At 41.9% G+C, this 23,968-nt stretch overlaps 2 protein-coding genes across 6 annotated transcripts in view; both read left to right on the forward strand.

The window, feature by feature from the left end:
- The window catches only part of LOC122554483 (P-selectin-like), a 63,548-nt gene extending 60,733 nt beyond the window's left edge, over positions 1 to 2,815 (forward strand). For all 4 annotated transcript variants that reach the window (XM_043699588.1, XM_043699587.1, XM_043699585.1 and 1 more), the window contains one exon: positions 2,330 to 2,815. In XM_043699588.1, the coding sequence (XP_043555523.1) occupies positions 2,330 to 2,343 (14 nt within the window). In that variant the 3' untranslated portion in view covers positions 2,344 to 2,815. The remainder of the gene's footprint in view (positions 1 to 2,329) is intronic.
- A 6,180-nt stretch (positions 2,816 to 8,995) lies between these two features.
- Positions 8,996 to 23,968, forward strand: part of dusp12 (dual specificity phosphatase 12) — a 17,940-nt gene continuing 2,967 nt past the window's right edge. The window contains exons 1-5 of one of the 2 annotated variants that reach the window (XM_043699590.1): positions 8,996 to 9,298; positions 17,020 to 17,133; positions 17,229 to 17,347; positions 18,182 to 18,272; positions 23,074 to 23,251. In XM_043699590.1, the coding sequence (XP_043555525.1) occupies positions 9,051 to 9,298; positions 17,020 to 17,133; positions 17,229 to 17,347; positions 18,182 to 18,272; positions 23,074 to 23,251 (750 nt within the window). In that variant the 5' untranslated portion in view covers positions 8,996 to 9,050. Of the gene's footprint in view, positions 9,299 to 13,444; positions 14,152 to 17,019; positions 17,134 to 17,228; positions 17,348 to 18,181; positions 18,273 to 23,073; positions 23,252 to 23,968 lie in introns of those variants that run through there. The other variant, XM_043699589.1, reaches the window with a different exon arrangement.

Genomic DNA, 23,968 nt, shown 5'->3' on the forward strand with positions numbered 1-23,968 from the left:
CATATTGAAGTCTCCCATGATCACCGTGACCTTACCTTCTCTATTTCCCGGTACATGTTGCACCCCTGGTCCTGACCACTGTTAGGAGGTCTGTACATAACTCCCACTATGGTTTTTTTGCCTTTGTGGTTCCTCAATTCCACCCACACAGACTCCACATCATCCGGCGCAACTCCCATTATGGTTTTTTTGCCTTTGTGGTTCCTCAATTCCACCCATACAGACTCCACATCATCCGACGCTATGTCATTCAGTGCCATAGATTTAATTTTGTTCTTAACTAACAAGGCAACTCCGCCCCCTCTGCTCGCCTCCCTGTCTTTTCGATAAGTTGAAAATCCTTGGATGTTTAACTGCCAGTCCTGACCCCCCTGCAACCACGTCTCTGTGATGCCTACCACATCATAATCATTTACGATGATCTGTGCCATTAGTTCATCTGCTTTGTTACGAATGCTACGAGCATTCAGGTAAAGTGCCTCAATTCTAACTTTCTTATCATTAGAGATATTGGAAGTCATAAGATGTCCTAAATTATCCTTCCTTTTTGCTGCATTCCCAGTCTGCCTCAAGGTTAAATCCTCCTGCACACATGCTATCCTGCTGCATATCTTTCCATTTAACTCCATACTCCCTGTCACTTTCACTTTCCCTTCCCCCCAAACTTCTGAGTTGGGGGGAAGGGAAAGTGAAAGCGACAGGGAGTGTTCTCTCAGTATTACACAGGAATATCAGCTTGGATTTTTGGGGCTCCGGTCGTTGTGTGGGACTTGAACCCACAACTTGATAACTCAGCATTAAGCAGTCTACCATTAGGCCACGGCACATGTTGACATTTTGTGATTCTTATGTACTATTCTGATTTCAGTAACCTGTTAGCAGGACTGACATATATTCATTCTCTCAAAGCTATCGGGCAGATTCTTATAGGGCCCTGGGTGATGTTGTTTATGTTGAGAAATCTGAGCCATTGAGTAAAGCCCAACTCAATGCTTGGTGCAACCACCAGCATTTTCCAACAGAGTTCCAGACGTTGAGATGATTTTCTCACTAGGAAATGCTAGGATGCCTATTAATCAGGATTATTGTTCGTTATGACCCTCATCAATCTCACCTCATAAATACACAGCTTCTTATCATACATGGGATGGATAGAAATTAGAAGCCAAGAATTCCCAACATGAAAGTCAGAGTGGATACCTGGTGACTCCAGCATGTTGCTTACTCCTTTGGACCTCCATCTTGAACACCTGGCACTGATGTCTCAGTCACATGCACCTCACATCCTTGGACAATGGTTTCCAACATGTGCCAGCCTCATTTGGCCATCATGGCACATCTTCGATCCACTTACAGAATGCCTCTGGATGATAATGCTGCCCTTCAGGCACTGACAATGTCGCGGTGAAGAAGTGTAGGATTGGTGACTGATGGTTTGTTTACCTGAATTAAGTGACCATCTTAACCAGACTTTAAAGACTCTTGATAAGTTATTTTTTCTAGTTCATTCATGGGATGTGGGTCAGAATTTATTGCCCGTTCCTGCTTACCTTTGAAAAGGTGAGCTGTGTTCTTGAACCGCTGTAATCTATATGCTGTAGGTTAACCGACAATGCTGTTAGGGAGCTTCAGGACTTTGACCCAGCAACAAAGAAGGAAGGTGATACATTTCCAAGTGAAAAACGTGATTGGCTTAAAGGGTAACTTGCATCTAATGATGTTTCCCATGTATCTGCTATCCTTAACCTTCGAGATGGAAGTGGTCATGGGTTTGGAAGGTTCTAAGGATCCTTGGTGAATTTCTGCAGGGCATCTCATGGATGATACACACTGCTGCTATTGAATGGTGGAGGGAGTAGATGTTTGTGGAAGTAGTGCCAATCAACCAGACTGCTTTGTCTTGGATGGTGTCAAGAATTGTGAGTGTTGTTGGAGCTGAACTCATCCAACTAATTAACTCAGTTAGTTGAATGTATATCATAGTAGGAATTCAAAGCCTTTCCCACAACTTTTTATTTTAATTTTCTTGGGATGAATAATGCATAGGTACTGGGTGGGAAAATGTCATTATTCGTTCTGCCCTGTAAGAGGTGAACAAATCATATATTCCAGATCAAAAGCATATATTCCTGGCTTCTACATGAAAATGTTTTTCAGGTTTTTTGAAAGCAAGGGGATATTTATTACCTAACCTGAATATATCATACTGTGCAGTAGACAAAGATGAATCCCAATGAGCAGCGAATAAATCAGGATTAATTCAAGAAGAGTCAAGTTCCTTAGGTTAGAAATTTGAGCATAACTATCGTAAATCTTCTTTTGTTAACAGGATCCATTGAATAGGACAAGTGCCTTTGGTACAAACGCACAAAGGAAAAAAAGACGTCTGACAAATGATTGGTGTTGTTCCACATCAAGCATGCTTCCTTCATTGTCTCCAAGGATAATGCACTTTTCTCCAGCAATAAAGCCTCAATGAACCAACTTCCTCCTCTAGTTGTCTCAAGCAACTGAATAACTAGCTACATTTACATCAATCTGCCTAATTTGAGATTAAGACCAAAAATGCAACATCTTCACATTCTGTTGGATCCTGCACTCTGCTCTCTCCCTTATATCTGACCGCTTTCCTTTACTTCTGTAACATCCCATCATTCCTGTTGAAATCCTAATCTGATACACCAATTATTTACGAACCACCTTTTATCCTTGAGCTACAATTTATTAGCAGAGATGTTACTCACAGTAGTCCACATCCTCATTACTCCTATCTTTGTTAAGATCCACTGATGTTTTATTGTTCCCGGGAATCAATTTCATCACATTTCTCCTCTGTGATTATGTCCCTCCTTATTTCCAATTACTTCCTGAATGTATGTCCCTCTATCACTGGCCTATTTGTCATTGTTAACTTCCTCTACTTGAACACGTCTGCTTCTTCAGCCATTGTGTCCCTGTCCACTGCAACTCTGTCCTTCAGCGTCTCCACTGTCACCTCTCTCTGTCACCAAGAGAGTGCTGTTCATGCTGCTCGTTGATCATGGATTTGAAGGCCTTATCCCTCCTGCAAATTGTTCAGATAGTGTCCTCTGTAAAGTGGACTGAGGTGCCTCTAAGCAAAGTGCATTTAAAAATGTAATTTGTTACTGATTTCTGCACATTTGAGTAGTAACCAAATGACCTAGTTACATTGCCCAAATTATTACTTCACTTGGAGTGGACAAAGTTAAAAATCACACAAAACCACATTTATGTCCAACAGGTTTATTTGGAAGTACTAGCTTTCTGAGCGCTCCTCCGTCATAAAGGAACTAGTGGGGCAGAATCATAAGATACAATTTACAGCAAAAGATCACAGTGTTATGCAATTAAAATGATATATTGAACAAACCTAGATTGCTGTTAAGCCATTCCTCTTTTCCAATGGGTTGCAGGTTCTAAAAGAGGAAAGACCTAACAGCAATCTAAGTTTGTTCAATATATTGTTTCAATTGCATGAACATATGATATTTTGCTATAAATTCTGTGTTTTATGATCCTGCTTCACTAGTTACCTGATGAAGGAGCAGCACTCTGAAAGCTAGTACTTCCAAATAAACCTATTGGACTATAACCTAGTGTTGTGTGATTTTTAACTTTTTTTTAGTAGAGTATGAGGAGTTTAACTAACGTAATAGAATCAGTAGTTTCATGCGTCCTGAACAAAACATGCATGAAGATGTTTACTGTAAATACAGCAAATAGTATAATCTTGTTATTCTATTGATCAATTAAAGTTAATTAATGGGGCATTTAAAGACCCATTGTCAGTCCACAAAACCCGAACAGCCGGGCAACTAACCTTTCTCTTTTCATGGCTTATTCTATCAATAACCTTCAATGTAAGCATACATTCCACTGCACAAAACTTACAATATTAAAAAGTACTGTTCAAAAATATTACAATTTACCAAAGCAATTGATGCAGACAAGAGTTTGATAAAATGCTAGGCAAGATTCAGATAATGCTTCAGCTACATGCTAAATTACAATCAAAACCCTTCATTATGCCAACACCTGGTATTCAATAAATCAATGATGTTGGAATGGGCAATTATGCCAAGTTTAGTTCTGTAAATAAAATGTTTTGATTATTTGCAAAACACAATGTTAGAGGTGTACTTGAGCCAAAATCTATGTTGACCATTGGTGCTGTTTTGATTGTTCAGCATTTGTGTTATGGAAAAGTTTAGGACTGATGGATGAACATAACATAAAGCAATAATTTTGTGACATACATCAGTCATTGTATCACTGGATGTTGAGAGGAGAGAGGCCAGCTGGCCTGTACAGCAAGAGATTAATTTATCACTGGTGTCACGTCAGAGACAGTATAATGGACACCCCGCATTGATAACAAACCAGTGATCTAACGAGGGGCTTGTGATAGTTTATATTCAGATGTCATTATAAGACAACACAACATTTAATTCACATTGTAGCTTAATTGATAAGCATTTGGTCATTTGTTTGAAGAATATATTTGCCTGTAATAAATGTTATATTTTGAATTTATGGAAAAGCCTGTTGAAAGTCTCTTTTGTTCTCATCACCAATAATAAAAGAGAACAAATTGACCATTTTGGTGATTATATATGGTCCATCTTGCTGAGTAATTAGGCTTGAGTTCCAGTGTTCTCCTCACACAACACACCACCTCCCCAGTCCCTCAATTGGTATCTTGTCCACCACCATTTTCCAATATGCTCTTTCATCTCCCATGCCCTCTCCCTACCCGATTTCTCTCCCTTTCCTTTGTTCCCTCAATTCTCACTCTAGTGCCTGTCCTCCATACCAGTACCCTCTCTTCCCATCTTATTCATAGCCTCTTTTCCTCCCATCAGGGCTCTTACCCATCCACTCTCTTATGACCTCTTTTTCCCACCAGTTAACCCTTATCCTGGTGCTCTCTCATGCCTACCCCATGCCTCTACTTCCACTGACGCTTCTTCCACCCTCACAATTCCCTCTTTCCCACACCCTCAAAATTGCCCTAAACCATCTTGTCAACTCATGCCCTATTTTTCCCCCACATTGTGCCCCCAATTCCTCATACATCTTCTCTCTCTCATAACCCAGTCTTTCTGTTAACCTACCATGCTACTTGTCCATCTCCCAGGTCCCTACTCCCTGCACCTCAATGTCCACACACTCCACCTCTGGGCGCCTACCCTCTTGCTCTACCTGTGCTGTCTTCAGGGAGGAGAAAGTGAGGACACCAGATGCTGGAGATCAAAGTCAAAATGTGCAGCATCCGAGGAGCAGGAGAATTGACGTTTCGGGCATAAGGTCCTGCCTAGTACCACCCACCTACCCCGACGAGCAAGAACAAGAATCCCCTCACGAGACTCAACCAACACTTAACTCCGTATTCCCCAACACAAACCCTGTGTGGGATATAGGTGAATTGATGTTATTTCTGCAAATTATAAGTTCTGATACAGAGTAAATGAATTCACATTAGTCTGTGATTGTTTTCTCAGCTAGGAGCTGAGTTAGCAAAAATGGGAATTACATAGAGGAAGGACTTAGCATGAGACGTGATTACAGAACAATGGTAGAAATACAGGCACTAGATAAAATGCTGTGAAAAAAGGCCTTTATAAATAGTAGGTTTCCCACTTGTACAGAGACACAGGAACAAACCCCAATTAAAAGGGCTTAGTGATCAGATGTTGTGAGGGGCAGCGCAGATGGAGGGAGTAGATAATGGTAAGCAAAGGATGGGATGACGTCAAACAACCTTATGGGAGGCAGAGATAGACATTTATCACTGACAATGCCGGATAAACAGAAGTTGTGGGATCAGTCTTAAGGAAATGAGTGACGTAAGTGGAGGAGGGGGCAAACAATGGAATAAGAAAAAAAATGGGGATTCAAACTGTATAAATTTCGAGAGTTTGTTGGATTTGATGTGCATTTGTCATTGTCTTACCTGGCTTTAGACATTGCACCCGCTTGCAAGTGTACAAATAAAGCGGCACTACTAGTTCAGATTTTTGGTCTCGGATTGAAATTATTGAAGTGAGTGAGCTTTTGTTTCTCACACTAGGATCCCCAAAGACTCCCTTTTCAGACCCTATATAGAACTTGCACAACTGAAATAGCAGCAGTAGGGCTCCCCCAATTCACAACCACTTGCTCTTCCTGTCCTTGACTCCATTTCCTTTCCAACATATAACACATGCAGGAAGTAACACAGCCCCTGCTGCATTCCCATATAACTGTCAAACATCAGGATCTGTTCCAACATGTCTGCCACAAAACATGCACTGAGATCTTACACCACTAAAAATTAGTTTTCTATTTATCCTTTTCCTTGTTAGTTTTTCATCCCCATGGCAACCTAGAGTCACATGGGCATTTCTTTGAACTGAGCCGCCTGCTTGGAAATCCTTTTGGAATATTTCCCAGTTGCACTGTAGTTTTAAAAGGGAGATTGTGCAGAAAACAAGATACAGATTTTTCCCAAAGTCATTGGAACAGCAAGCTCCCAAAAACACAGCAAGTAATGTGTTTTCTTGGTGTTCAGTGGGTGGTAAATGTTAACTGACCACAGGGAGCTCCCCTGCTATTCTCTGAACAGTACTACAGGATCCTTTCAATCAAGCAGGGAGATGGGCAATTCATTTCAGGTCTCAATCAGAAGTTGGTAACTCTGACAAGGAGACACTCTTCCTGTACTAGAAAAAGACGCCACTCCCACTCCCTGGATAATCACCGAGGTCTTGCTTACGTACCAGCACTCCCTGGTAGTTGACAAGGTTGTCCTGGGCAATTGGAGACTGTTGGTTGACTTGGGTCTGGATGGAGACACGTGTTGTTTTCAAGATACGGAGAGTCACTAATGTCTGAGAAAGTGTCCAGGTATTCATCTTCCTCCCTGCACAGGAAAATAAGGGAAAATGTCAGTGAACTGACAGTGAGCAAAGTGCACCGACGTTATCTGGAGATGGGGGTCCAGCCATTGGGATGTCAATGGAAATAACGAAGCTCAAGTGGAAGGAGAACTGGACTTGGAGTGGATCAGCAGTGAGCAGCTCTCACCACAGGAGGGTGCTGTTACCTGTGATTTCAGCCAAACTTTGTAAAAGCAGCTGTCAGTCTGAGTTGGTGTGGAATGGTCAGTCTGGGCTTGTCACTCTGAAAGGGTTGTTCTGGACAGAGTGATTGGTCATGGGATGGACATTCAGTACCGGTCATATGGGCTGGTCACCCTAAGCTTATTATTCCTTGGATAAATTACATTTTCTATAATCAACGCGATTTATCAATTATACAAGAGATGCGGTTAAAGGAATATCAGAACAACTTGATGCGACAAGTAGGATGGCATGGGAGAACAGAATAGCCCTTGATATGATTTTAGTAGAAAAAGGGTGTGTGTGTGTGTGTGATGTTAGGAGGAAGGTGTTGTACCTTTATTCCTAATAATACTGCGCCTGATGGTTCAATTACTCGGGCCTTACGGGGATTGACTACTTTAGCAGAGGAACTGGCTGAGAATTCAGGAGTAGACACATCTCTCACGGGATGGCTTGAATCCTGGTTTGGAAAATGGAAGGCGGTGGTGGTTTCTATCCTTACTTCCTTGATAGTAGTAGTCGGGGTATTGTTGGCCATTGGCTGTTGTGTCATACCCTGTATACGAGGGCTCACCCAAAGACTGATTGAAACACCTTGATGAAACAGATGCCCCTAAGAGTGAATCAGACAGAGGAACTTTATCGGCTAAATAATGAGGAGATGAGTGAAACCAAGATGGACGAAATCTCTCAAATGATGCTTGCGAATTTTGGGAACGATGTTTAAAAAAGAGACAAAAATGCAGAAGATAACAAATGGTAATCAAAAGAAAAAGGGGAAATTGTGGGATATAGGTGAATTGATGTTATTTCTGCAAATTATAAGTTCTGATACAGAGTAAATTAATTCACATTGGTCTGTGATTGTTTTCTCAGCTAGGAGCTGAGTTAGCAAAAATGGGAATTACATAGAGGAAGGACTTAGCATGAGACAGGATTACAGAACAATGGTAGAAATACAGGCACTTGATAAAATGCTGTGAAAAAAAGGCCTTTATAAACAGTAGGTTTCCCACTTGTACAGAGACACAGGAACAAACCCCAATTAAAAGGGCTTAGTGATCAGATGTTGTGAGGGGCAGCGCAAATGGAGGGAGTAGATAATGGTAAGCAAAGGATGGGATGACGTCAAACAACCTTATGGGAGGCAGAAATAGACATTTGTCACTGACAAGGCCGGATAAACAGAAGTTGTGGGATCAGTCTTAAGGAAATGAGTGGCGTAAGCGGAGGAGGGGGCAAACAATGGAATAAGAAAAAAATATGGGGATTCAAACTGTATAAATTTCGAGAGTTTGTTGGATTTGATGTGTATTTGTCATTGTCTTACCTGGCTTTAGACCTTGCACCCAATTGCAAGTGTACAAATAAAGCAGCACTACTGTTTCAGATTTTTGGTCTCGGACTGAAATTATTGAAGTGAGTGAGCTTTTGTTTCTCACACCTGTGACCCTGGATTCTTCCCCACGTGACTCCACATTCCCCAACATAAACCCTGTGACCCTGGATTCTTCCCCATGTGACCCTCCCAACGTGACTCCGTATTCGCCAACACAAACCCTGTGACCCTGGATTCTTCCCCATGTGACTCCGCATTCCCCAACACAAACCCTGTGACCTTGGATTCTTCCCCATGTGACCCTCCCCACGTAACTCCACATTCCCCAACACAAACCCTGTGACCCTGGATTCTTCCCCATGTGACCCTCCCCATGTGACCATGCATTCCCCGCCCACAAACCTTCCCACGTGACCCCGCATCCCTCCAGGCGGACCCTCCCCACGTGACCCACCATAGCCCCGCCTGCACCATTTCCACGTGACCCAGCACAGCATTTCCCCCTCCCCACATGACCCCTGTATTTTCCCGTCACGTGGCTCCTCCTACCGGAAGTTGCCGTGCGTGGCAACGTTAGACGGGCAGACATGATCCCGCTGCGGCCCGGCCTGTTCCTTGGGACGGCCGGAGATGCTGCGACGATCGCTCCGGACACTGGTATCTCCCACGTGCTGACCGTGGACTCCAAGGAACCGCCGCCTCTCGGCGACCGGCAGACCAAGTTCGTGCGGGCACTGGATGATGCGGGCTCCGACTTGCTGAGCTTCCTGGACGAGTGTGTGCGGTTTGTGCAGGAGGCGCTGGCTCGTGCAGGAGCTGCTGTCCTGGTTCATTGGTACAGTCACTGTGAGATGTCAAACACTGCCCCTGTATTTCTGTCAGCCTCATTACCAGGCACTGCCAACAGCTCCTTACCTGGAAACAAATGTATAGTTAAAGCAAACAACGTGTCAATAAAGGACAATGTTCCGAAGCAGAGAACTTCTTGAAATTAAACTTGACTATTAGAAACAACAGAGCTCCAGCAACTTCTGTTGTTGTATTAGAAACTACACGTGTGTCTTCCAATTTAAACGGTTTAACAAAGCATGAATTACTGTAGGCATAAGTGCAGCCTAAGTGATGGGAAAGAAATTGACGTTTGCTGACGAAATAAAACAAAGAACTGTGGCTGCTGGAGATCTGAAACAAACAAATATAACATTTTTGGAGAAACCTAGCAGGTCTGGCAGTATCTGTGGATACTGTGGTCACTGTTTCTTCTTCCCCAGATGCTGCCACAGGTGCTGAGTTTCTCCAAAGATTTCTGTTTCTGATGTTTATCCTTAGTATTTGGTCCTCTATTGAATTTCGTGTATCAATGGTATCTCAGACATAGCCAGAGTTTTGCTTGCTATGGTTGTTGGTGGTCTATATGTTGTTCCCCACACCTCAGAGTTAACTCCATTGTGTGACTTTGAACTGCGGTTAGTAACTGCATTTTACAGGTTTTTTTTGAGAATTGTGCGCTTAATTATAACAAAGGACAAAATTTACAGCCCAGGAACAGGCCCTTTGGCCCTCCAAGCCTGAGCTGATCCAAATTTACTGTCTAAACCTGTCGCCCAATTCCTAAGCGTTTGTATCCCTCTGCTTCCCACCTACTCATGCTTCTCCAGGCACATCTTAAATGAGTCTACCATGCCTGCCTCTACTCTGCTGGCAACGTGTTCCAGACACCCACCACCCTCTGCGCAAAGTACTTGCCATGTGTATCCCCCTTAAACTTTTCACCCCTCACCTTAAAAGCGTGACTTCTCGTTAATGGATCCTTCATCCTGGGAAAAAGCTTATCTCTCTCTACCCTTTCTATATCCTTCATGATTTTGTAAACCTCAATCACTATCCCTCCTCAATCTCTTTTTTTCTAATGAAAACAAACCTAACCTACTCAATCTGTCTTCAAAGCTAGCACCTTCCATACCAGGCAACATCCTCGTAAACCTTCTCTGCACCCTCTCCAAAGCGTCCACATCCTTTTGGTAATGTGGCGACCAGAACTGTACACAGTATTCTAAATGTGGCCGAACCAATGTCTTGTACAATTTTAACATGACCTGCCAGTTCTTATACTGAATACCCTGTCCAATGAAGGCAAGCATACCATATGCCTCCTTGCCAACTCTATCTACCTGTGCAGCAACCTTCAGGGTACAATGGACCTGCACTCCCAGATCTCTCTGCCCAGCAACTTTCCCAAGGCTCTTCCGTTCACTGTATAATTTGCTCTAGAATTAGACTTGCCTAAATGCATCACCTCACATTTGTCTGGATTGAACTCCATCTGTCACTTCTCCGCCCAACTCCCCAGTCTATCTATATTCTCCTGGATTCTTTGACAGTCCCTTATGCTTTCTGCTACTCCACCAATCTTTGTGTCATCTGCAAACTTGCTGATCATACCAACAGTGCCCTCTTCCAGATCATTTATGTATATTACAAACAACAGTGGCCCCAACACTGATCCCTGTGGAACACCACTGGTCACCTTTCTCCATTTCGAGAAACTCCCTTCAACTACTACTCTCGTCTCCTGTTGCTCAACCAGTTCTTTATCCACCTAGCTAGAACACCCTGCACACCATCTGACTTCACTTCCCTATTAGTTTATCATGGGGAACCTTACCAAACGCCTTACAAACTCCATGTATATGACATCAACCGTCCTTCCTTCATCTTCCTCAAAGAACTCTATTAAGTTGGTAAAGCACGATCCCCCCTGCATAAAACCATGTTGCCTATCACTGATAAGCCTATTCTTTTCTAAATATAAATAGATCCTATCCCTCAGTACCTTCTCCTGCAACTTTCCCACCACTGACGTCAGGCTCACTGGTTTGTAGTTACCTGGAATATCCCTATTACTCTTGTACAGGGGTACAACATGAGCAACTTTCCAGTCCTCTGACACCTCACCTGTGTTTAAGGATGCCACAAAGATATCTGTCAAGGCTCCAGCTATTTCCTCTCTCACCTCCCTCAGCAAACTAGGATAGATCCCATCGGTCCTGGGGATTTGTCCACCTTAATAACCTCTAGCATACCCAGCACATCTTCCCTACTTATGTCAATGTGATCCAGAGTAAACAAACATCTGTCTCTATTCTCAACATTCATCATGTTCCTCTCAGTGAACACTGATGCAAAGTAATCATTCAGAATCTCACCATTTTCTCAGGTTCGACACACAGCCTTCCTTCATTATCCTTTAGTGGACCAATCCTTTCTCTAGTTACCCAATTGCTACTTATATAAGAATAAAATGCTTTGGGATTCTCCTTAATTCTGCTCGCTAAAGCTATTTCAAGACCTCTTGATTCCTCATTTAAGATTGGTCCTACTCTTCCAATATTCCTCCAGGGCCCATTCTGTTCTAGCTGCCTGGACCTTATGTACGCTTCCCTTTTCCTCTTGGCTAGTCGAACAATTTCTCCAGTCATCCATGGTTCACGAATCTTGACTTTCCCACCACTGACGTCAGGCTCACTGGTTTGTAGTTACCTGGAATATCCCTATTACCCTTGTACAGGGGTACAACATGAGCAACTTTCCAGTCCTCTGGCACCTCACCTGTGTTTAAGGATGCCACAAAGATATCTGTCAAGGCTCCAGCTATTTCCTCTCTCACCTCCCTCAGCAAACTAGGATAATCCCATCGGTCCTAGGGATTTGTCCACCTTAATAACCTCTAGCATACCCAGCACATCTTCCCTACTTATGTCAATGTGATCCAGAGTAAACAAACATCTGTCTCTATTCTCAACATTCATCATGTTCCTCTCAGTGAACACTGATGCAAAGTAATTATTCAGAATCTCACCATTTTCTCAAGTTCGACACACAGCCTTCCTTCATTATCCTTTAGTGGACCAATCCTTTCTCTAGTTACCCAATTGCTACTTATATAATAATAAAATGCTTTGGGATTCTCCTTAATTCTGCTCGCTAAAGCTATTTCAAGACCTCTTGATTCCTCATTTAAGATTGGTCCTACTCTTCCAATATTCCTCCAGGGCCCATTCTGTTCTAGCTGCCTGGACCTTATGTACGCTTCCCTCTTCCTCTTGGCTAGTCGAACAATTTCTCCAGTCATCCATGGTTCACAAATCTTGCCTTTTCTATCCTTTGCTTTCAACAGGACATGCATATCCCACATATCAAATGTGGACTTTCCTTCAAATAGTTGTGTCCAATCCACATTTCCGAGCTCCTGCCTAATTTTTATATAATTGGTCTTGGCCCAGTTTAGTACTCTTCCCTTAGGACCATGCCCATCTTTGTCTGCGAGTATTCTAAAACTTACAGAATTGGGGTCACTGTTCCCAAAGAAATACCCCACCGCAACTTTTACCACCTGGCCTGGCTCATTCCCCAATACCAGTCCAATATGGCCCCTTCCCTCGTCGGACTATTGACATACTGCCCTAGAAAACTCTCCCGGACACTTCTTACAAATTCTACCCCATCCAGACCTCTGACGCTAAATGTATCCCAGTCAATGTTGGGAAAATTAAAATCTCCTATCCCACTACCCTATTGCCTCTACATCTTTTCATAATCTGTTTACCTATTTGTTCTTCTATGTCACGCTCACTGGGAGGCCTGTAATATAGTCTCAACAATGTAACTGCATCCTTATTTCGCAGCTCCACACACAATGCCTCACTACTCAAGCTCTCCATTGTGTCCTCCTTTAGCACAGCTGTGATTTCATCCCTGACCAGCAATGCAACTCCACCCCCACCTTTTCCTTCCCTCCCTGTCCTGTCTGAAGCATCTATATCCTGGAACATTTAGTTGCCAATCATGCCCTTCCTTCAACCAAGTCTCTGTGGTTGCAGTAATGTCATACTCCCAGGCACCAATCCAAACCCTAAGTTCATCTGCCTTACACACTATACTCCTTGCATTAAAGTAGATGCATTTCAGGCCACGAGTTATTTTGTGTTCATCTGCTGTCTGCCTACTCTTCCCCTTATTAATGCTATCTTCATGATTCTTAGTCTCCAGTTCCCACCTCGCTGTCTACTAGTCTTCTCCTCTGGTTCCCAGCCCCTTGTGAAACTAGTCTTTGAGGGCTGTCATGTGAAATCTTAAAGCAACAGTTAGGATTGTGTCCATAAAGAAAAGCCAAACTGGACCTGAAACATTAACTCTGTTTCTCTTTCCGTAGTTGCTATCAGACTTGACAAGTTGCTCTGGCATTATCTGCTTATGTCTACAAGACAATATTACTTCAAAGTTAACAATGTTATTATTGTATTACTCACCTGTACGGGAGTGCCTATTTCCAAGAGTTGGGCCAAAACCTTCCATTGAATTGGTCCACTTTTATGTGCAAAGTACTACCATGCTTTGCCCTTGAATCTGCTGGATGGCTGACCAGAAAACTTTCCCACTCATACTCACAGTTAACCAAAGAACTGCAGATTCTAGAAATCAGAAACAAAAACAGAAATTGCTGGAAAAACTCAACAGCTCCAGCAGCATCTTTGGAAAGAAATCAGTTAACATTTTGGATCCAGTAACACTTCTTCAGAACTTCATTATTTACTGCTATCAGCATTTACGGATGCACAATAATCCTGTTTGCTCACATTATGAATGCACTTTCCGTGGTCAAAAAGCATTGCCAGTCAAAGAGACCAGGTATATAGTTCCTTGAAAGTGGAATTGCTGGAAGGCAGGGTGGTGAAGTTTGGCATGCTTGCATTCGTTGGTCAGGACATCGGGGTATGGGAGTTGAAATGTCATAGAGTCATACACAGATCCTTTGGTCCAACCAGTCAATGTTGACCATAATCCCAAACTAAACTAGTTCCAACAGCCGCTCCTGGCCCATATTCTTCCAAATCGTTCCTATTGATGTACTTATCTAAATGTCATGTAACTGTTTTAATTGTACCCATATCCACCATTTCCTCTGGAAGTTCATTTCCACACAAACCACCCTCTGTAAAATAAATTTGCCCCCTTGTCTTTTTTTAAATCTCTCCACTCTCATTTTAAAAATCTGCTCCCTAGTCTTGAAGTCTCCTATCACAGGGAAAAGGCAACGACTACCATTAACTCTATTTATAGCCTTCATTATTTGATAAACTTCGATAAGGATGCCTCTCAAATAGTTCCAGCCTTTATAACTCAAACCTTCTATATCCAGCAACATCCTGGTAAACCTCTTCTGAAACCACCCAGCTTAATGGTATTCTTCCTATAACTGGGCATCCAAAATTGGGCATGGTATTCCGGAAGCGGACTCACCAATGTCCTGTACAACCTCAACATGACTTCCCAACTCTTAAAGGAAGTTAGAGCAGGACTTATACACTTAATGGTAAGGTCCTGCGGAGTGTTGCTTAACAACGAGACCTTGGACCTGAAAGTGAAGTCACAGATAGATAGGACAGTGAAGAAGGCATTTGGTATACTTTCCTTTATTGGTCATAGCATTGAGCATAGAGGTTGGGAGGTCATGTTGTGGCTGTACAGGACATTGGCTAGGCCACTTTTAGAATATTGCATGCAGTTCTGGTCTCCTTCCTGTTGGAAGAATGCTGTGAAACTTGAAATAGTTCAGAAAAGATTTACAAGGATGTTGCCAGGGTTGGAGGATTTGAACTACAGGGAGGGGCTGAATAGGCTGGGGTTATTTTCCCTGGAGCATCGGAGGCTGAGGGGTGACCTTGTATAGGTTTATAAAATCATGAGCATGGATAGGATAATTAGATAAGGGCTTTTCCCTGGAGCGGGGAAATCCAGAACTAGAGAGCATATGTTTAGGGTGAGAGGGGAAAGATATAAAAGGGACCTAAGGGGCAGATTTTTCACACAGAGAGTGGTGCTTACATGGAATGAGCTGCCGTAGGAAGTGGCGGAGGCTGATACAATTACAAAATTTAAAAGGCATATGGATGGGGATATGAACAGGAAGAGTTTAGAGGGATATGGGCCAAGTGCTGGTAAATGAGACTAGATTGTGTTAGGATATCTGGTCGGCATGGATGAGTTGAACTGAAGAGTCTGTTTCCGATCTGTACGTCTCTATGACTGAGCAACGAAGGCAAGCATGCTAAATGTCTTTTTAAGCAGCCTGTCTATATGTGATGCAAAATTCAAAGAATTATGTCCCTCAATCCCTAGGTCCCTCTGTTCCACAACACTACTCAAGGTCCTACCATTAATTGTATAAGCCCTCCCCCTGTTTGTTGTACCTAAATGCAATACTCGCATTTATCCAGATTGAACTCTCATCTGCTGTTCCTCAGCCCGTTGACACATTTGATCAAGATCCCTTTGTAATCTTAGAAAACCTTCTTCACTGTCTATTAGGCCACCAATTTTGGTGACGTCTTCTATATTCTCATCCAAATGATTAATATGAATGACAAACAAAAGAGGATCCAGAGGGTCCCTGTGGAACATCACTGGTGACAGGCCTCCAATCTGAAATGCATCCCTCCACCCAGCATCCTCTGTTTCCTGCAGTTAAGCTATTTATGTATCCAATTGGCAGGCCCAGCCTGAATCCTATGTGATCTACCCTTACTAATTGGTCTAGCATGCAGAAATAGTTACAGAGATAGTGGATGCATGATTTTCAAGGAATCCTTAAACTCTGTAAGAGTCCCAGAGGATTAGAAAACTGCCAATGTAACACCTTTATTTAAAAATGGAAGGAGAGAAGAATAACTACTGTAGGCTAGTTAGCTTAACATCTGTTATTGGGAAATCGTCAGAATCTATTATACACTATGTAATAGCAGAGCATTTAGAAATACATAATACAATCAAGCAGAATCAATGTGGTTTCATGAAGGGGAATTCATGCCTGACAAATTTACTGAATCTCCAAGGAAGAAACAAGCGTGTTGGATAAAGGGGAAGCAGTGTTATGTAATACATTTGGATTTTCAGAAGGCATTTGATAAAGTATCATGCATTGGTTTACTTAAAATTGGAGGTAATGTACTAGCCTGGACATGAATTGGCCAATTAATAGAAGACAGAGTTGGGATGAGGGAGGCATTTTCAGGCAAGTGAAGTATCACTGGAGTCAGTGCTGGGGCCACTTTTTTTTAAACAATATATTGTTAATAAATTGGTTGAAGAGAATGAATGTGCTGTAGCCAAGTTTGCAGATGACAAAATTCTGTTGGCTGCCTAACATATGGCAAAATGCTGCAGATGCTGGAAACCTGAAATAAAATCAAAAAAAGATGCTGGAATTACATTATAGATCTGGAAAAATCTGTGAAGACGGAAAGAACTAAAATTTCAGGATAGTGACTTCTCATCAGTTTCTAACTTTATCCAAGAATGCTGCATGTTCTGCTGAGTATTTCCAGCATTTCCTGTTTATGATGGGGTACAAATGCACCAAACTTTAAGAAGAAGGTATTCAGAATTTCTGATAAGGAAGGGATTGCTGCCCATTTTATAGTCTTTGTTGGGAACTAATGTCCTTTGTATAATTCATTTGTCATATTTCATTCATTGTAATATTTTCTCCAATGTCAGTCATGCAGGAGTCAGTCGAAGTGCAACTATAGTAACTGCTTACATGATGAAAATTGACGGCCTGACCTTTGAAGAGGCATATAGTGAACTCCAGGACATTAAACCTGATGTCAAGTAATTTGCTTTTATTTTAAATTTATCCATTTCTGTCAAATTTGAACAAGCTTTAATGGGAAAACTTTAAAAATATTTCCATTATCTAATTATAGGATAAATGATGAGTTTGTGAAGCAGCTGAAGTTGTATGAAAAGATGGGTTGCAATGTGGATTTAACGAGTGCTGATTACAAACAGTATCGACTGCAGAAAGTCATTAACAAGTATCCTGGTAATCCACTTCTTTTGTTGCTTCTATTCTGTTCAGTTGGCAAGGGCAAGAAAAGTCCATTCACGTCATCCCATAATTTTGATTGGTCACATTGACTGTGTTCTATCTCTCATATCCAAAGTATGTCTTTCTATAGTTGTAAATGAGGAATTATTCTTTTCCACCTTGTTAATATTTCATCTGAGACTATTTAGTCACTAAGTTGTAGCAGTCTGCGGTCAGTAGTCCTTAACCATGATAACTGCTCTTTCATTTACATTAGTCATTGTGTTCTTTGTTATATGAAAATCATTTCACCATCTACTTTGTTAATTCTCTTCATCGAGCTCTAACGTTTTTAAAAACTGATTGATCATTATTGATGCTTGGTCCCATCCTGGTTTGAAATTCTGAATGCCTCCTTCTTTTAAAAAGCAATCCAAATGCATTCTTAAAATTCTTAAAATTCTGGCTTAAATAGTCCCCTCTTTCTGTTTCTTTCTCATTCTGTCCAATTCGTTATACTGTCAGTAGCATTTTATAATATAAGATGGAATGAAAGTCATTTCATACTCGTTAAGATAGAAATGAATTATTATCTATCTACTATAATCTTATGGTTGCCAAATTGTTCCTAATATCTTGAGTGAACTTAGACTCCAACTTTTAAATCTGTGTTATGTCAAGAATATGATATGGACTTATAAGGGTACTGTGCTTTCTTTGCTTCAACAATTCTATGTTTTATAGGCTCTGCTTTCACTGTTGTAAAGTCCATGGATTTTAAACTAACTTATCACCTATTAATATGTTAATTATAATTGCTTGAATGTTCTTAGTTTTTCTTTTATTCAGAGCTACAGAATTTACCTCAGGAGTTGTTTGCATTGGATCCTGTGAGTCAAGAGAAAACAAATGAAGTCCTCTATAGGTGCAGAAAGTGTAGGTGAGCAGAACTCTAATAGATGATATAATGCTCTGTTTACTGTATAACAAAACTGAACACCTAACGTATGCCTGGTTTGGGAAAGCCATTTAACATAATTCTTAAAAAAAAATTGTTGCTGAGCAACACTGAAAAATTTGTGTTTGTTCTGCTGGGATTTTATTCTATGTGTTTACATATTCTATTTTATTTTCTATGAGTCCAACTTTGCACTGCAAAACCATAAGACAGGAGCTTAATTCATGAGATTTGGATGTTGCTTATTTAGCCATTGTTTCTTGCCCATCCTTAGTTGCTCTTGAGAAGTTGAGCTGTCGTCTTGAACCTTTTCAGTCTGTGTGCTGTAGGTGATGGATTTGTGGCAATTTGATCTAGTGACACTGAATTAGCTGGAATATATTTCCAAGTCAGGATGCTGAGTGGTTTGGAGGGAAGCTTGCAGGTGATGGTTTTCACATACATCTGCTGCCCTTTCCCGAGGTGGTCATGGGTGTGGGTTTGGAATGTGCTGCCTATGAACCCTTGATGAATTTCTGCAATGCGTCTTGAAGATGGTACTGCGGCTACTATTTCTCAGTGGTGGAGGGAGTGGATGTTTGTAGATGTGCCAATCAAGCCAAATGCTTTATCCTGGATGGTGTTGAGCTTCTTGAGTATTGTTGAAGCTGCATTCATCCACACAAGTTTGTTCAATTACACATTTCACTTGCCCCTTATAGATGTTGGACAGACTTTGGGAGCAGAATTCGACCATTTGGCACATTGAGTCTGCTTTAGCATTTGATCATGGTTGATATGTTTCTCAACCCCATTTTTTGCCGCCTTCTTGTAACCCTTGATTCCCTTCCCAATCAAGCACCTATTGATCTCTGTCTTAAATACACTTTATGACCTGGCTTACACAGCTCTCTGCGGCAATGTGTTCCACACATTCAGCACCCTCTGAAGAAATTCCTCCTCATCTCAGTTCTAAAGGATTGTCCCTTCACTCTGGGGCTGTGCCCTCAGGTCCTAGTCTCTCCTATCAGTGGAAACATCTTTGCTTCCACTCTATTCAGGCCTTTTAGTATCCTGTAAGTTTCAATCAGATCCCTCCTCATCTTTCTAAACTCCAATGACTACAGACCCAGAGTCCTCAACTGCTCCTCATCCTTGGGATCATTCTCATAAACCTCCTGTGGACCCCCTCCAACGTCAGGGCGACTTTTCTCAAATACAGTATTCCAAATGTGGTCTGACCAGAACCTTGTACAACCTCAGCAGTACATTTCTGCTCTTATATTCTAGCCCTCTCAATGAATGCTAGCATTGCATGTGCCTTCCTAATTGTCATCTGAAACTGCACGTTAACCTTAAGAGAATCCTGAACTAGTACTCCCAAGTCCCTGTGTGCTTCAGATTTCCAAAGCCTTTCCCATTTAGAAAATAGTCCACACCTTTATTCTTCCTACCAAAGTGCATAACCTCACACTTTCCCTGTTTGTATTCTAGTTGTCACTTTTTTGCCCACTGTGCTAGTTTGTCCAAGCCTTTCTGTAGCCTCCCTGTTTCCTTAAAACTACGCATTCCTCCAGTTATTTTTGTGTTATCTGTGAACTTAGCAACAATGCCCTTAGTTCCTTTGTCCAAATTGTTAATGTATAATGTGAATAGTTGTGGCTCCAACATGGACCCCACTAGTCCACTAGTCACCGACTGCCATCCTGAAAAAGACACCTTTATCCCCACACTCTGCTTTATGCCAGTCAATCAATCCTGTATCACTGCTAGTCGCTTACCGCTAACACTATGACCCCTAACTGACAGACTCCTGTGTGGCACCTTGTCAAAGGCCTTCTGGAAGTCCAAATAGATCACCTCCACTGGCTCTCTTTTGTCTAACTTGCTCATTCATCCTGAGAGAATTTAGCAGATTTGTCAAGCATGATCTTCCCTTGACAAAATTGTGCTGATGGCTCTATTTATTTTGTACTTCCAAGTACTGCACAAAATCATCCTTAACAATATACCCAAAAATCTTACCAGTGATGGGGGTCAGGCTAACCAGCCTATAATTTCCTGTCTTCTGCCTCTTTCTTCTTAAAGAAGGCTGTTACATTTGCTATTTTCCAGCCCTGTGAGACCCTCCCTGACTCCAGTGATTGAGTTACTTGCTGCAGGATTCCTAGCCCCTCTCTTGCTCCTGTAGCTACAGCATTTATATGCCTAGTCCCATTCAGTTTATGATGAATTGTAACCCCTAGAGTGTTGATAGTGGAGGACTCAGTAATGGTAATAGTATTGACTGTCAAGAGGTGATGGTGAGATTTTCTCTAATTGGAAATGATCAATTCTGGCACTTTTGTAGCGTGAACTTTATTTCCTACTTGCCAGCTCAGTCTTGAATATTGTCCAGTTCCTGCTGCATTTGGACATGGATTGTTTCAGTGTCTGAGGAGTAGTAAATGGTATTGAACGCTTTGCAGTCATCAACAAACATTCCCACTTCTGACCTTATGATGGAAGGAAGTTCATTGATGAAGCAGTTGATGATGGTTGGGCCTAGGACACTACCCTGAGCAACTCCTGCAGAGTTTTCCTGGAGCTGAGATGACTAACCTCTAATAACTACAACTATCTTGTTGTGTGCTAAATATAATTCACTCAGCAGAGAATTTTCCCTTGGATTCCCATTGACTCTAGTTTAGTTAGGATTTCTTGATGTCACAATCTTGTCAAATGTGGCCTTGATATCAAGGGCAGTCACTTTCACTTTCTTTCTGGAGTTCAGCTCTTCTGTCCATGTTGTGACTAATATTGTGAGGAGGTCAGAAGCTGAGTGGCCCTGGCAGAACCCAAACTGGGTGTCACTGAGCAGGTTCTGCTTGATAGCACTGTTGATGACACTTTCCATCACTTTACTGACGATCGAGAGTGGACTGATAGGATGGTAATTGGCCATGTTGGATTTGTCCTGGGAATTCCTGGCAAAGTTTCAGGCTTGATAGCACTGTAGGGAACATGCCATTATTGTAGCTGTGCTGGAATAGTTTGGCCAGTGACGTAGCAAGTTATGGAGCACAAGTCCTCAGTAGTGTTGCTGGAATATTGTCGAGACCCGTAGCTTTTGCAGTATCCAGAGTCTCAGCTATTTCTCAATATCACACTGATTGAAGCAAGTTGGCTAAAGACTGGCATCTGCGATGCTCTAGGGGAGACCGCGAGGATGATGCACTTGGCCCTGCTGGCTGAAGGTTGTTGCAAATGCGTCAGCTGTATCTCCGTGATTTGAGGATATTTATGGAGCCATCACCTCCAGTGAGTTAACTAACTGCCCACCATCATTCAAACTGAACATGGCTGGATTGCAGAGGTTTAGATTTGATCCATTGGTTGTGGAATTATATAGACCTGGAATCACTTAATGCTTATGCTGTTTGGCATGCCAGTACTTCTGCAGCTTCACCAGGTTGACATCTCATTGTGAACTATGCTATTATTGTTCCTGGCATGCTCTCCTGTGCTCTTCATTGCAGCAGAATTGACTTCCAGATTGATGTTATTGGTAGAGTTGGGGGTGTGCTGGGCTGTGAGGTTGTTGGTGTATGATTCTGCTGCTGATGGTCCACAACACTATATGGATACCTGGTCTTTAGTTCCTAGATCTGTTTGTCACCATGCTAACTGGCTAGATTTCAATGCCCAACAACATGATGGAGGGTATTGTCCGGGTGAAGACAGGACTTTGTCTTTCCAGTGACCATGTGATGATCACTCTTATCAATACTGCTATGGACAGATGCATCTGTGGCAGACAGATTGGTGGGGATCGGGTCAAGTATGTTTTTCCCTTCTTTTAGTTCTGTTACCACCTGCCACAGATCCAGTCTAGCAGTAATGTCTTTTAGGACTCAACCAATTCAGTTAGTAGGGTGCTACTAAACCACTTTTGGTGATGGGTAATGAAGTCCCCACCCAGACTATGTTCTGCACCTTCCCACCCTCTGTGAAAGAAGGAAAACTGTTTGGTCCATATTAGTTTATCGATCCAGAAAGTCCCCAACTTCCCTTACTACAGTATTTAATTATTTCTTAAATTGTTCTAAGTTTGTCTAATCATATTCTAACATTTATATCACAGGAATGAAATCATATTTCTACCTTTAGATTAGGTATTAAACTAATATCTTACAAATACGCCTAAAAGGATCATTGATCAAGAGAAACTGACTATCATTATGGATTTCACATCATGCGCTGTTCTGTTAAGTCAGTTTGATTACCTCTTTTCTTTCTCACTGCCTCGAGGATTAAACGAGTAGTTAAAACTTCATAGAATTATGTTTTTCAAGCCACTGGGCCACAAGGAACGCATGTTTTAACATTTATACTTGGTGTTTAGTACGCACCTCCTTCCATTAGCTTCCCATGAATGACCTCTGGCTAAGTGTCTGTTGATGACACCTGCAGCAGTTCTTTTACTGATATGGGGTATAGCTTAGAAAGTAGAATAACCAAAATGTTGAAGAATATATGAATTCCTTTAGTTGCACATCTGGAAGGAGTCTTTTATCCTAACTGTTCTAATTGCATGAACACTTGTCCCTTTTTGTCTAACCCTTTCAACATAAATGTTGTGGTTTCAATGAGGGATGTGTAGCTCAGGCTGCAGTTTTATAGTTCTTACCCTCCTGTCTCCGATTTGTTTGTGTAATTGCTCTATAACTTTCATGGTCATATACTTGTCTATGTGCTACAAATTCAGAATGTGTATGAACCAATATTCCTATTAAGATTTTTCCTTTAAAATATATAATTTCAGGCGTTCTTTGTTTCGTGGCTCGAGTACTTTGAATCATATACCTGGATCGGGACCAAATGCCTTTGCTCACAAGAGAATGACGCAAACTCATAGAGAGGGTCAGACCAAATGTACATCATATTTTGTTGAGCCGGTGCAATGGATGGAGCCTGCATTACTTGGTGTTTTAGATGGCCAGGTAAATGATTGTAGTAATGCGATTACTGTTACTGTTTGCTGTAACAAGTTCTGGTAAGACTGGCATGTATTTAGTCTTGATTTCTAAAGGCTTTTATGGGGTTGACGACCAAGACAAGTAAACATAAGATGTAATTCTTGTATGGAATGGCATTATAAAGACTCAATTTATGTTGAGTAGATTGCTGATCACTTTCTATCTTCTCTGAATTAGAGGTGCCTGAAAAAGTGCACATTAAATCTTTGTTAATTTGTCATTAATAAATCCCGATAACAAGTCACCTGGTTATAATGGGGGGTTGGGTTGAAATGCAGTTCAAATGGTTGAATTATAAATGCGTACCTTTATGTGAAATGCCAAAATTTTAACAGTTTTAAGAACTACAGAGGAACCTCGATTATCTGAACGAGATGGTCAGGCACTATTTCGTTCGGATAATTGAGTATTCAGTTAATTGATTAAATGCTCAGAGTTTTCTGTTAAGACTGCTCCCCGTTCAGGAGACTAAGCAGCAGCACACTGTGCGCGAACCCCCCCAACCCCATCTGTGCCCCCAACCCTGTCCAATAACGCTTCGTCACCCGCGCTCCACTCACCTCCTAACCCTGTCCAACACAGCCCCCATCCAACACTGCCCGCGCCCACCTCCCAACACCGCTCTCCTGCCCAACCCCATCCAACACTGCCCCCCCCGTGCACCTCCAGCATTGCCTCCCC

The sequence above is a fragment of the Chiloscyllium plagiosum genome, chromosome 11, assembly GCF_004010195.1.
Source record: "Chiloscyllium plagiosum isolate BGI_BamShark_2017 chromosome 11, ASM401019v2, whole genome shotgun sequence".
NCBI classification, from domain to species: domain Eukaryota; kingdom Metazoa; phylum Chordata; class Chondrichthyes; order Orectolobiformes; family Hemiscylliidae; genus Chiloscyllium; species Chiloscyllium plagiosum.